Below are 13,958 nucleotides of genomic sequence, written 5' to 3'. Positions count from 1 at the left end.
TCTCACTTGTGAGAATCCAATTACCAATGCAACTCCCAGGGAGTCAGACAAGGAGTCCTAATTAAATAAGGATTACAGAACTGCACTCCCTAATTGAACATCAGACCTGGGATGCCATCTTGAGAGACTAAATACAATATCAGACACACATACAGTATTCTTTCAATTTCTAGAGAAGAAACGTCAGAGACGAGGGTTATTGAGAAAGACTGAGGACAAATATTTGCTTCTACTGTCATCCTAACTAAAGCCTCAATTTGCCAAACTAATCCACTTACCAGCCAGTGAAAGGAACGGTTATTATTTTAAGCATGCTCTCAGAAATAACTAAAAGCCCTGGTATTTTCTTGAAGGCGTTGACCAAACCTACGAACCAAATGCTAAGATATAACAGACTGAAGTGGCTCAGTTTTCAAGTCATCTACCTCTGTACATGGGCTGGCTTTGAGCTTGGGCAATTGCAATGTGTTTCCTAGACAGCAGGGAAAGGGCGGACAGCAAATAGAAAGAAGTAGCCGTGGCCTCACTTTCCTGTGCAAGAGCCCTGAAGGTCATCCCGGCTCCCTGGTGTTGCTACTGCAGGGGCCAGCCCATTGCAGCAGCACTGACCATTACCGCTCCTGCTCCTCTCACGCCCCAGGGCAGCCACGGCACCCTCCACAGTACCCGCATCTCTTCTCCAGGCTCACAGGAGGAGGACTTGATCTCAGATCTCCACTTGGGAAGCTGCAAAATCCTTCACTAGCTCTGTCTCCAAGTCTTTCAAACGCCTTGACGCGGGCTCTGAGGTTTGATGGAGATGGTTAGGAGAAAGCAGCTGAGATGCTGGGAGGTGGCTGCACAGTTTCTGCACTAGAGGGAACAGCTGGCATTTGAGCAAGTATCTCTTGATCTACGTCTCCAATGCCATCCTCGTTCATGTTGTCTGGGACCTGTCAAAACCGTCCCTGGGCTGCCTGGCAGAAGGAAGGAAGAAGAGTGTTTCAAGGCAGAACTTGGGGATGCAAATGCAAACTGAGCAGTTGGGATGAGACTCTATGCTGGATGCTGGTTCTCGATCCTATCCAGATGCCTGCAAGAGAGATTTGAACCCCACTGAGACCCTCTGGAAAAAACTCTCCTTCCCCTGCGGCTACGACAGTAAACACAAAACATTCAGTCTCCAGAAAAGCCTTGCTTTTCTGAGATTTTTGAAGCTCATTGGGCATTGGAGACACATACACAGAGGCCATCTCAGAGCAAGTTACTGGATATAACTAAATGCAGCATTGTTCATATAATAACTTGTAACTCTCATTTTAATTATGTATTATATACACAATGAACTAGCTCCACTTGGTTTAATTAGACAGCATGGACCAATTTTTTGTATGACACGAACAGTGCAGATATTGATGCTGGACACAACTATCGCAGCTGAATTACATTCCTAGCTTTTGCTTTCCGTCTGAGAACATAAATGAATAAAGCCACCTTTATACAAAGTACAGTTCCAAATGGTATGTGGTCACTCTTATTTTTCTTGACCAAATCCAAAAAAGGACATGTATATAACCCAAATAAAAACCAACAAAGGTGCTAGATGACTAACCCAGCGCCTAGTATCAATGCAATAAAGAGTGAATCCCATAAACAGGCTGGTGCTGTTCCACCCTGACAGGACTGAATTGTTTTTTTAAGAGGAGGTTGTGGACACCACTAGTTCACAAACATTTTCTATTAACAAAAAGTGAGTGAATGCTCCCTTGTAAAATAACTGATTTAAAGTTCTGCTTAAATGAGTTAAGCTACTATAAAAAAGTGACAGGAGCGTCACTCCACATTCTGCCCTCTAAATCGTGCTGGCCAGTGGCTGGCACCAGCTTGTCACACGTAGGGGTCACGTCCACATCGTCCACTCCAACAGAAAATTCTGATGGTTAGCACACGCTTTAGCAAATAACATAAAAAGGAGGAATAAATGGATACTGCCATTTAAAGAAGTATATTATAAAAAAAAAAAAAAGGTAAGATTTATCTGCTGAAGTCATATAAAATTCAAAGAAAGTAAATTAGACTAATGCATTTGGACAAGTGTGTTTAAGAAGACTAGCAGGTCTGCAGTGCTCCTCATAAGAACTGAAGGGAAAGTATTCCCAAAGAATTATGGTTTATTGATGTACCTCAAGAAATACTTATATTGAAAAACACACTTATTTATAACCTCATGGATGGAATAAGAACCAAAAGAATTAATTACCAGACTTAATATTCACTTACATTTTGGTCGAGGCCCATACTGCAGAAATAACCTCCACTGGAACAATTCCCTAATACTTATTTAATTCTCTCAAAAAGCAGCCTTATTCTCATTTTCAAACTTAGATTTCTGTGATGCACTACAGCAAAGCAGCTTTCTCAGGTTATGTCTCTCCTTGTCAACTAAATAACAACATGTGATCTCATGAAGCACCTTCTGAACCTCCTTCCCCTTCAAAGCTAATTTTTACTTATTTTCAGCAGCAAAGAAACTTTCATGTAATTGCAAATACTCTGGAAACTTCATGAGCCATGTCAGCTGATGCCAGGCCCTCAGGGAGCAAGGATGCAGGCACTTCCCTCCGTGGATGTCCACCAGAGGCAGCCTGCCTGCCCCCAGCAGCCTGCAGCCCACAGTCTTGCCATTTGCAATTGCATATGCCAGTGGGAAAATTCATCCCAGTGAATCTCACAAATGCTAATTAGATCACACATGTTTAAGAAACACAGAATTTACCCTTCAGTCTATATATTCAAAATGTAGCAGCTAGCATTTTCAGTATTTAGCTATTTTTTTGGCAGAGAAAAATAAAGTGACTTTTTTATGCTACAACTCATAGCCAACCACAGTCCAATCAATATACTGCCTTAATAGCCTATTCCTTGAGTATACAAGCCTTTGTAGTATTTTAACTCCCATGGGCTGCATTTTCTGAAAAGCACTTAGTGTGCCAGGAGTGTCTGGTTTAGCCTGCATATCTAACCTTGTTACCTAAAATACTACACATTTCCACAGGAGATAAAGTTCAAGTGGATTTATGATAAGATTTAGTCTTACCAAAAAGACAGTCACAAGAGAAATGAAGGAACATTAATACGAAATTCAAGTTTTTGCATGAACTGTGGAAAGAGGAAAAAAAGGCTTCTGTTATGAATGTATATGGAAGATCACATCAGAATATTCAACTCTTGAGCTTTGTAGCCATTGTAGCTGAACTGTTAAACGCAGGTATTTTATCCCTGACTTTCATTAAGAGAAATTGATATAAAACATAAAAGAAATATAAAGGAAAACAAAGAAAATATAAAGAAATGTCAAATATTTTATGAACAGAAAATGGAAAGAAGGCTGGGTACATTACAAAAACTCGTCAGCGTTTCAATTAACAGATCCCTTTCTTTCTACTTTTCTACTTTTACAGAACTTAGTTTTCCTGGGGAAAAAAAAAGATCTTCAGAGAGGAGCAGTTAAAGAGAAGTTTGACTGCATTAGACAATGGGGCCTTTGCTCTTCTTTAAGAAGTTCAAGTTGAAACAAGAATGATGTAGCTGAACAGGCAGCCAGCTCTAACACTGCTCCTACCAACCAAGAGCTACTGAAAACTTCTGCCTTCTCTCTCCAGATACACCCACCCACTATTTGGGATCTTACTACAGCATTAATTTAACTTCCAGTAGAGTTAACATCTTAACTGGATTTTCATGTGTGTACAAAGCACTTATCCCAGGGCGCCTTCAGGATAATCTCACTGTCCTTCATACCTGCCAGGTGCACGTACCAACAACGTGGGGCTCCACTCTTCACTTGAGGATTTCTGCAGACCTTAGTGGACTTGCAGGACTTGTGGAATTTCCACATTGCTTCCGTTTGCCAAGAATTTTATTAATTTCAAAAAACTAACTAGGGGAGTAGTTATTTTTTTTTTTAATAAATAAATATTTAAAATGATAATTAAAAAAAAACAACTGTTCAAAAGGAGATGAGCACAAAGAACCATCCTTTCAAATTTCCATGCTCCCTTATGGAAAAATATAATTTAGTATAAATAACAAAATGACAAATAATAATACCTATTTAAAATATTTGATTTATCTGTTTAACTAGAGAAAGAACTTACAGAAAAATGGACAATTATTATAAACTGAAATAGTTTGACCAGTTGCTATTGCATGCCTTGTATGAACCCTAATAAAGCCATTTGGATTTCTATATTTTAAAAGTCTCCTTGAATATCATTGATTCAGAAATGTATTTTATCCTTAAGTCTTGGTATAGGGTTCTTCTTATTCTGAGAAATCTCCCCACCCAAATGCACACAAAATCAGTTCTCCACATGGAAATGTACAAATTGCTCTATGTTTGCTAATGCAAAACTATAAAGGAAATTTTGTGCATTAACTTGGGGGGAGCCTGAGTAGCTCTGAGGGACGGAGAAAATGTCAAAAATGTCAGTGTATTGGAAGTTTATACTATATATGCTAGTTATATAATACTCATCTGATGCCAGTCTGCTTTTTTTTTTTTTTTTTTCAACACTAGAGGTTATTTGAGAATACCAGGAATGTCACTCTAGGAAGCAGATCCTATGGGAATAATCTGAACCAATTTGGAAGCAATTCCACACAGTCAAATAACATACATTAACACAAATAGCATCACAGTCACAGAAGTTACCAAGCTAATGTCTGAAGGAGTGATAATACGAATGCAGGGGAAAAAATACCCCAAACATGCAGTAATTGAGGTTGCTGTATGGCATGGGATTTTCCAGTACTACGTGGTGAATTTCACACTTTGAACTACCACCAACAGTTTAATCAGCGAGTGCATTTCATATGCTTCAAAATGAGAAGGCAAGGCCAGCTAATCGTGGCAAAAGATACTCAGGAGGAGGAAGGAGAGAGGGGAGGAGAAAGTAAATCAAATGGGGAGAGAAATTCACGTCCAGTTTTTGGAGCAATACATATGCACCCTCCTAAATGAGAAATTTTGAGGGCTATTGAGCACTCTGCTAAATTCAGTGTGTTCAACAGCCCTGAAAATTTCTCATTTCTCACTTCAGCACCATGGTTTACTGGCTGTACACTGGACTTGAGAAGTAAATGTGCAGACATTTTTAAGTCTGTTTTATAAAGTCATTCATGTGACATAACCTGCTAGACAACTCAGTGAATGTTTTTTTCTGTGTGTGTTCACATTTGATTTAGTCGAAGTTTCCATGTTGAGAACACACTACTTCTTTCCTGGGACAATATTATTTAAGGACATTAAACTTCAGTAACCTTTCATATGAAAATCATTGAGGAAGAAGTAAAAAAATCAAATAATTTGCAAAAGCACTTTACACTGATTTTTAATTTTTTTTAAACCACTTATCACTTGCTACACTATTATCACAGTCCAAAACATTCAGCTGCATTTATTTCAGAAAAAAAATAATCACATAAATAATCCGCATATAGAAGATATCATTTGCGTTTTTATACGTATATCAAAGGTACAGTATTGCACATTTTATATTACTGTATTTCAACTTTTCCTTACATTCCAAGATCAGGTTAGATGAGGCCCTGAGCAACCTGATCTAGTGGGTGGCGTCCTTGCCTATGGCAGTGGGGTTGGAACTAAATGATCTTTAAGGTCGCTTCCAACCCGAGCCATTCTATGATTTTATGATTCTCTTATCTCCATGCTTTATTTTCTTATATAAATCTCCAGTTACCACCAGAGATGCTAGAAAGTTAAAAATAAAAGTAATAACAAATATGGAAGAATTAAAATGGGAATCAGAGTCTGCTATAACACTGAGAAATTTCATGAAATTTGTAGATTAGGCAACTAAGGGATTACAAAAGAAGTTTGCACTTTCACAAAACTCTTAGGCTTGTAAAATTTACGAGAAGGAAAGAAACTATTTCTCAGGTCTTTCCCCAGAGGAAGCAGAGGATGAGGTTCCAAGCCATGCCTCACAGCAAACACCCTTCGAAGTCTCTTCAAACTAATTCTTCAAACATAGAAATAGGGCAGAAGCAGACTGGCAGGAGTAGACTGCACCAATTTTAAAAATGTGCCTGGAGTTCTCAGAGTGGATTTTTTTTTTAATTACTATTAAAATCAACACGTATAAGGAAATGTAGTTCTCAAATTTTGCATAGTAATCATCCTAATTTTAGGAAGACATGGACAAACTTTCTTTCTTCCAAGAAGTGGAAAATCTTTTTTGTAGACGACTGGAAATCTACAATGTTGGAGATCGCGTTTTCAAGAGTAACTAGCAAAATGTCAGAGATAAGGCTTTTACAGATACAATGTGGATGCAGTAGGTCTCAGTTTAACTTAGAAAGAAACATTATAATTATCAGACAGGCCAGGAATTTAATCCTTCAAGTTCAAATACATCTTAAGTATTGCTGGCTAATGCCTTCCCTGTTCTTAAAGTGCAGCTTTATGATGTAAAATACTTCCCTTTACACAGAGTCTGTTAAAGAGAAATTTCTATTGCAGGCACTCATAAATATATCTCCTTTAATGAATTTTGGAGTTATAAAACCATAGCAAATGCCAGGAGTTAGCATTTAACCTAAATTTCTGATAAAAGAAATGTACTTAGTCTCAAATAATGACCACACTAACTCTACCCTATTAAAGGCAAGAGGGAAAAAATCTAATTATCACAGACAAGAAAGAACCTCAGTATCATTTGTGAGAATAAATGACGTTCTTATAATGCTAGAGTTGAAATAGATTTTGGAAAAGTTGCCTTACAATACATTCAATTACAATTTCATTTTCCATATGCAAAAATATATTACAAAAGAAAGAATTTTCAAGAAAAAAGATCTGTTGTTTCCAAAAGGTGCATTATAAGAAATGCATTTCTATTTTCTTTCACGAATTTTAAATAGTCTCCTCGGTTCTGAAATCATTGGTCACTTACAAGTTCTGGCATTTGTGTATGTGTTTAAGGGAAGCAATTCATAATAGGTCTTCTTGTCATTAAATTTTCAAAATTAAAGCTGGTTATAGTCTTAGCCTGTAGTTTTATTTATTTATTTATTTTACTAAAAAAAAAGAAAAAAGACAAGACTTTTATGAAGTACAGCAAAACTATGAATCAAGTAATCTAAAAAAAAATAACTAATGTTTCTCTTTAAAAGTTTCGTATGAATTAATATTCTTCCTCACGATTAACAACAGAAAGCGAAGCAGTGGAGTACTGATAGCTTTAGTCCTGTCTACTTATAACTTAACAGGCATAGATAAGGCAGAGGTTCCAGCTTGGAAGCCTCTTTCTCATTTAAGAGAAGAAAGATTGACAACTTTTTTTAACAGAGTATAAATTGTATACTACCAATTTTTAATGTGAAATTATCCTCAGATTGTTGCTACATATCTACAAACTTCTGGAAGTAATTTCTGAACACAATTACATTTAAAGCAGAATCACTTTCATTCAAACATCAATCTTAGATTTCATGACAGGTATTGCTTTCTAATAGAACTCAGGATGGAAATATGAAATTAATTTCTACCAACAATTTTGATTCTGGTTTGTAAAACATTTTAAAAATACAAGTTTTGTTTCTAAAAGTACTTAATTTGTTTCCTTTTAAAATTCGAGAAGAACCATTGATATGCTCCGTGAGCATCAAAGCCTTTTTTGAATAAAAAAGTGTAGATATCTGAACAATTTTAATTGGCTTAGAAAGTGTTAGAAGACAATATATTAAAAATGAAGAAAGCACATCATAACTGATTTCCTTTACATTCCTGTAAATCCAGAAAAAATGTCTGTGATGCCAGTGGGTCACATAAAGAAGATAGTATGTGGGCTTCAGGTCAGCACAACTGTCTCACCTTGACTTTCACCAAAAGGTACAGAGGTCTATCGTCACTTAAAATTTGCTTAAAAGAGAATCTATCACCCATTTTCCTTTTAAGTTAGAGGTCTGACAGTGTCCAGAGGCAGGCTGGAGTGGAGGAAGGTGGTTTGTGTCACCCTGGGTCACCCAGCGAACACACTTAAGAGTTATTTCAGGTCTGAAACAACACAAACGGGAGCAAGGGTTCTGTAGGACTTTCATCCGCTGACAAAGTTCATGTTCCAACTGACAAACCTTAAAAAAACCCTGAAAATTAGGAAGAAGTATTTGCAATAGAGGGGGGGTATTACAGTAAGCATCTGGAGGTAGAATCCCTTGAAAGGAACGGGTGAGGCGTAAGGCTCTCCCCAGCACCGGGCTCTGCGTTCAGCAGACAAAAAACAGGAGATCATTCACTGCTGTCACAGTCCTGCCCCCACAGGAACAGGAGAAACAGAGGAGCAATAGCTCCTATCACCCTCACCCAAACAAACAAACCTCTGACAGGATTAGCATATGTATCCTTTCCTTCTTGTTGTGAATCTGCTGGAAATTCAGGGCAGAGAATTTACCAACAAATCATAAATGAAAAAGCTGCTAGTGAGAGAGAAAAGACAGCAGCATCAGGACAGCTTTGTAAATCTTGACAGACACTTGCTGGCTCTGAAGGGTGAACTATTTGTTGTGATTTTTGAGAAGTCAAGAAACATAACAAACCAGAACAAGTATTACATAGCTCTTTAGAGACATAAATATTTGTCTCTTTCTTTTTTTCTTTCTTTTTTTACATTGGTAAAAGCTTGACAAACTCCAGCCTGCAAGCTTCCAGCATCACCAAGTGCGCTGGTCAGAGGACTTGCTGCCAACCAGCCCCTTTGTACCTTAGGAATCAGCAGTGTAAATGCTGTAAGCTGAAAGTACATCTGATTCCTCTCTCAAGCACCCACAGCTGAAAAGACTGTCAAATGGTGACAAAATTTGAAATTTTCATCCACCCTTTTCTTGGTGGAATATCAAAGATTGGCAGAAAAATATACCTAATTTTGTACTTCTTTATATATATAAATACATGAGTGTGAAATATTACATATACATAAATACTGACACAGAACTATATAAATATAGAATTATACGACCTTAAAATAACTAAACTTGAAAGGATTTTTGGCAGCCTGTTCCCATTCTCAGAGCTAGGCCAAGTTAGATCAGGTTGCTCAGTGCCTTCAATGAAGAGTGTCAGAGCACAACAAAGCATTTTAAAACCATCTCCTAGGTGAGGTTTTCAAGAGACACCAGGTTATGCTCTAACAATAAAGCCAGAAAACCAACTTTATTTTCATGATTTTGAAAATCCAATCCACACTGATTCATTTTTCACTGTTAAAATATCCCATTTCCCTGTACATTCACTAACAGTTTTTAACGTGTGATCACTAAAAATCAACTCAAACTGTGAGACACTTCCTACTTCTGAGTTTAGAACAGTGAAACTTTGAACTATTTAGGATTGCGAGTGCACACATTTGCACTTTTCCCCCCCTTTTTTCCAGATCTTTGAAAAATTTACTTGTGGTGTACCTGATCTCAACACATGAAAATCTACTAGGGATGCAGTATATACCTTTATTTAGATTAAACACTTAAGGAACATTTAGACCAAAAAACACACTCTTCTGATTAATCCTGGAACAAGAAAGGGAGAAAGCGTGCATGCAAGCTCTTCAGTACTTCCATTCACGTCCAATTACATCCAGCTGCCAACCTGACATCGATGAGAACATATGAAAGACAACTTGGCACATCCATTGCATTTGATTAGCCAACTGGGGATACAGATTGTAAGTCAAATAACCCCTCTTTCCCCAAAAAGATCTTGAAGGGTTTGTCATCAAATGTTCCATCTGATCAAGAAATGGGAGATTAAACTCCCTTCAAAAAAAATCTGACCATTTCTGCTCCCTTCTTTTTTTGAGCGTTCAGTTTACCATAGGGATTTCAATAACAGCAGTTCAGATGTGAAGGTCAGCTATGCTGCAGTTTAAGTAATATTAAAACAATTTAAAGGAAATAATTGTTTTTGTGTATCTCATTTTAATAGGCATGATCACAGAAACCATTGTCCAACTGTTTAACTCATATCCCTCCATGATCTTTATTAGATTTTTCTAATATTTCCAGATATTATTTCTTTACACTACATTCCATTAGTAAGTTACTTAACTTAAAAAGACTCATATTCTCATATTAAGATGAAATAAGGTATCTCAGCTGAAAATGGTGGAGTTATTGCAGGTGTGCACACCCAGAAAATACACTGTGGTAATCCTGCTTAAATATCACCCAGCATCATTACTATTTAAGTTAAATAAGCTGTTCTTAAAACATATTTCACCCTAAAATGCACATCATGGTTATGAAGAAAAGATGAAAATCTCAGCCATTTATGTCAACATAATAAAGCTCCTAAGCATATAATACCAGATCTACAAAATTCAGGGTCGTTAAAGTAGAGAAATTTATCACAGAAGGGAACAGCGTACCTCCAATAACATTTTTCAAAATTATTCCAATAGCATTTGTCTTTATGCTGTTAAGCTATTTAAATAGGTACTACAACATGCCCAATTCCCTGTATGTTAGGAGGGATATTTGTTTAGAATACCAAGATCTGTTTTCATCTCCTTTTTCCCCTCAAGATTTCACAGTATCACAGTATCACAGATTTCTAGGTTGGAAGAGACCTCAAGATCATCGAGTCCAACCTCCGACCTAACACTAAGTACTCCACTAAACCATATCGCTAAGCTCTACATCTAAACGTCTTTTAAAGACCTCCAGGGATGGTGACTCCACCACCTCCCTGGGCAGCCCGTTCCAATGCTTAATAACCCTTTCGGTAAAGAAGTACTTCCTCACATCCAACCTAAAACTCCCCTGTCGCAACTTTCGCCCATTCCCCCTCGTCCTGTCACCAGGCACGTAGGAGAACAGACCAACCCCCACCTCGCTACAGCCTCCTTTAAGGTAACTGTAGAGAGCGATGAGGTCGCCCCTGAGCCTCCTCTTCTCCAGGCTGAACAAGCCCAGCTCCCTCAGCCGCTCCTCGTAAGACTTGTTCTCCAGACCCCTCACCAGCTTGGTCGCCCTTCTCTGGACTCGCTCGAGCACGTCCATGTCCTTCCTGTAGCGAGGGGCCCAAAACTGAACACAGTACTCGAGGTGCGGCCTCACCAGAGCCGAGTACAGGGGGACAATCACTTCCCTAGACCTGCTGGCCACACTGCTTCTTATGCAAGCCAGGATGCTGTTGGCCTTCTTGGCCACCTGGGCACACTGCTGGCTCATATTCAGCCGACTATCAACCAGTACTCCCAGGTCCTTCTCGGCCAGGCAGCTTTCCAGCCACTCATCTCCCAGCCTGTAGCTCTGCTTGGGGTTGTTGCGCCCCAGGTGCAGGACCCGGCACTTGGCCTTGTTGAACTTCATGCAGTTGGCCTCAGCCCATCGGTCCAGCCTATCCAGATCCTCCTGCAGAGCCTTCCTGCCCTCGAGCAGACCGACACACGCACTTAGCTTGGTGTCATCTGCAAACTTACTGAGGGTGCACTGGACGCCCTAATCCAGATCATCGATAAAGATATTAAAGAGGACCGGCCCCAGTACCGAGCCCTGGGGGACACCACTAGTGACCAGCCTCCAACCAGATTTGACTCCATTCACCACAACTCTCTGGGCCCGGCTATCCAGCCAGTTTCTAACCCAGCGAAGCGTACACGAATTTGTAGAGCTCCAAAAGAGGGAATAAGTACCATCATTCCTGTACTTTACCAAAGGGAATAAAGGATGAGAAGAATTCCAAAGCACACCAAATCAAAAGACCTTGGTACATTTTCACAAAGTTTGAGGAAGTGCTGCAAGTCTCTGCCATCTGTTGCCAAAAACATATCCAAGCTTTGGGAACAATGCCACTGCACTGAGAAATACCTCCAGTGTTTTTATGGGGGTAGGAGCACTTGGCTGCATTTTTCCTAGCTCTAGACCTCCTAGCTCTAGACCTCTTCAATTCCCTTGCCCTTTCTTAACATAAGTTCTAATTGTTTTGATATACTAAACGGTTTATTTGGGTACATAACACTCATTTTAGCAGCTATTCTAATCGCTGACTTTGAAAACACCAGCCCGGGGTTTAACCACATAGCATCTTTACCTTTCACAGAGACACAGCCATCTAATTGATACCTAGCAATAACAAGCCACTGACAGGTAAGCATTAAAATGTGATTGCTCTCCTTTGAAAATGAGCAGGCAAGCACCTGCTCTTCCTAATGCAAATCGCAGATAATATTGCCTATCCAGGAGTAAAACAAAGTCCCCGTTATCAGCAAATAAATGGGCACATTTGTATTGCTAATGTCTATGAATGGCTGGAAGGCTGGCTCCCTAACATGGGAGAGCTAGAAGCTGGTAACTAAACAATCTTGTTGGACAAATTTCCCAAAAAAAAAGGAAATTAGAAAATGAAATAATTTGTTTGGGTCTTAACAGGCTGAAAAGTACAGGAGGAACAACCCACAGTATTGGCGTTCTGCATAGACAGAGCTTCTAAAGCTTCCCGGCATCTGCCTTTGAGACGTTTTTTGGGTGGAACACAAAATGCACACCAGTGGCCTCCATCCCTTGTGCTCTGCTCTCAGGGCCCACAGCTCAGCAGGGGGAAGCAAAGTCTGTGCACCACAGTTCCTGGTTCTGCAAAGCTGCTGCCTGATCGATGAGCTTGGGAGAGCTAAAGGTAGGAGCCTCCCCAGCAGCTGACAGTACTCTAACCCAGGGAAAGTGAATGAAACCAAAAGAGCAAGATAACTCACTACCAGATTAACCTACAGCAGCCCTGGAAAGTCTTCCATGCCCTGAAGGTAGGCTTGCCACAGGCAGATAAGCAAAGCTCAAGTTCAGTACTGCTGGAAATGCTTTGTGCCTCCTTATTAAAAAATTCACACAGTTGGAGGTGAACTAATTGAGGTGGTGGAGACAGTCACACAGAAGGCATTTAAAATGTAATTAAGCCACGATCAGAAAAGGGACACAGAAGGGAGAAAGCACTCAAAATAGAGACTCCAGGGAAATACCAGATTCAAGCACAAATGAGAGCAACTGTGTATTGAACCACAAAGACATTTCCATATACAGAGAAAAAAAAAAAAAAAAAAGGAAGTGTGCAGTCATTTTAGATAACTTTCATTAGCTTTAATGTGCCCCATAGAGATAGGTGTTCTGACTCGAAAAGGACCCTATCCTGCACCTGAGGGATTCTGAACCACACAGGGGATCGCAGAAGAACACTGCAGGATCAGTGTCTTGATTCCTTTGGCTTCATTCTGTAGAAGCGTGCTTTGCTTTAGCTCTGCTTTTTGCTGCTCTGGAAGGATTGCACCAGCCACTGTTTCATGTAGTGAAGAGCACAGCTCATGCGTATACAACTACTATATAAAGGAGGGGAAAACAAACAAAAAGAAGAGTAAAAATGTGTAATTATAAATATTACAATTTTGACCTCAGACATACAACAAACATCCCTTTTATGACAAAATCTGCAGAATAGAGAGGCTTAAAGTGAAAGCCTACAGAATTTAGTCCCTATTTCCCTTCAGCTTTAGCTGTTTTACAGAAATAAACGCATCAGAAAAAACACAAGCTACTACCTAGCCTTGTAACAAAAAAGGAAATGCTTAAACATCCTTTTCTACGAAGCTTTCTGTTATCTAACAGTTTTACATTTAAATAGACCTTAAAGCTCCTTTCCATTGCTTTTTCCTAATAAATTTGTTTCATGCAAACCTGCTGAGTTCAGTCTTCATGAGTAACAGTGTCCCTATAGGGCACAAGTCCCGTGTGGGTTTTGCCTTTCTTGGTGTTATCTACCATTCAGTACGGTCTCATTTCCCTGCCAGCTGCTTCACTATTTCCCAAGCTGTACCACCTCGTACTGTGCCTGATATGAGACATGGCAGTGACAGCACAAATAGGAAACAACCAGCACAGCCAAGCAGGACGACTGGCAAAGGCTGCAAGCAGTATAT

General features: G+C 39.3%; 1 protein-coding gene across 16 annotated transcripts in view; it reads right to left on the bottom strand.

Moving 5' to 3' along the window:
- TENM1 (teneurin transmembrane protein 1) overlaps positions 1 to 13,958 on the bottom strand; it is an 854,834-nt gene that overhangs the window by 226,828 nt on the left and 614,048 nt on the right. Inside the window, exon 2 of one of the 16 annotated variants that reach the window (XM_080553256.1) lies at positions 426 to 956. The exons of the other annotated variants lie outside the window; for them this stretch is intronic. Coding sequence (XP_080409382.1) covers positions 426 to 555 — 130 coding nt within the window. The 5' untranslated portion in view covers positions 556 to 956. The remainder of the gene's footprint in view (positions 1 to 425; positions 957 to 13,958) is intronic. 16 annotated transcript variants of the gene reach the window in all.

Source organism: Anser brachyrhynchus (assembly GCF_964034855.1).
Source record: "Anser brachyrhynchus genome assembly, chromosome: 13".
Taxonomy (NCBI): domain Eukaryota; kingdom Metazoa; phylum Chordata; class Aves; order Anseriformes; family Anatidae; genus Anser; species Anser brachyrhynchus.
The sequence above is the reverse complement of the archived record's forward strand: the minus strand, read 5'-3'. Positions and strand labels throughout refer to the sequence as shown.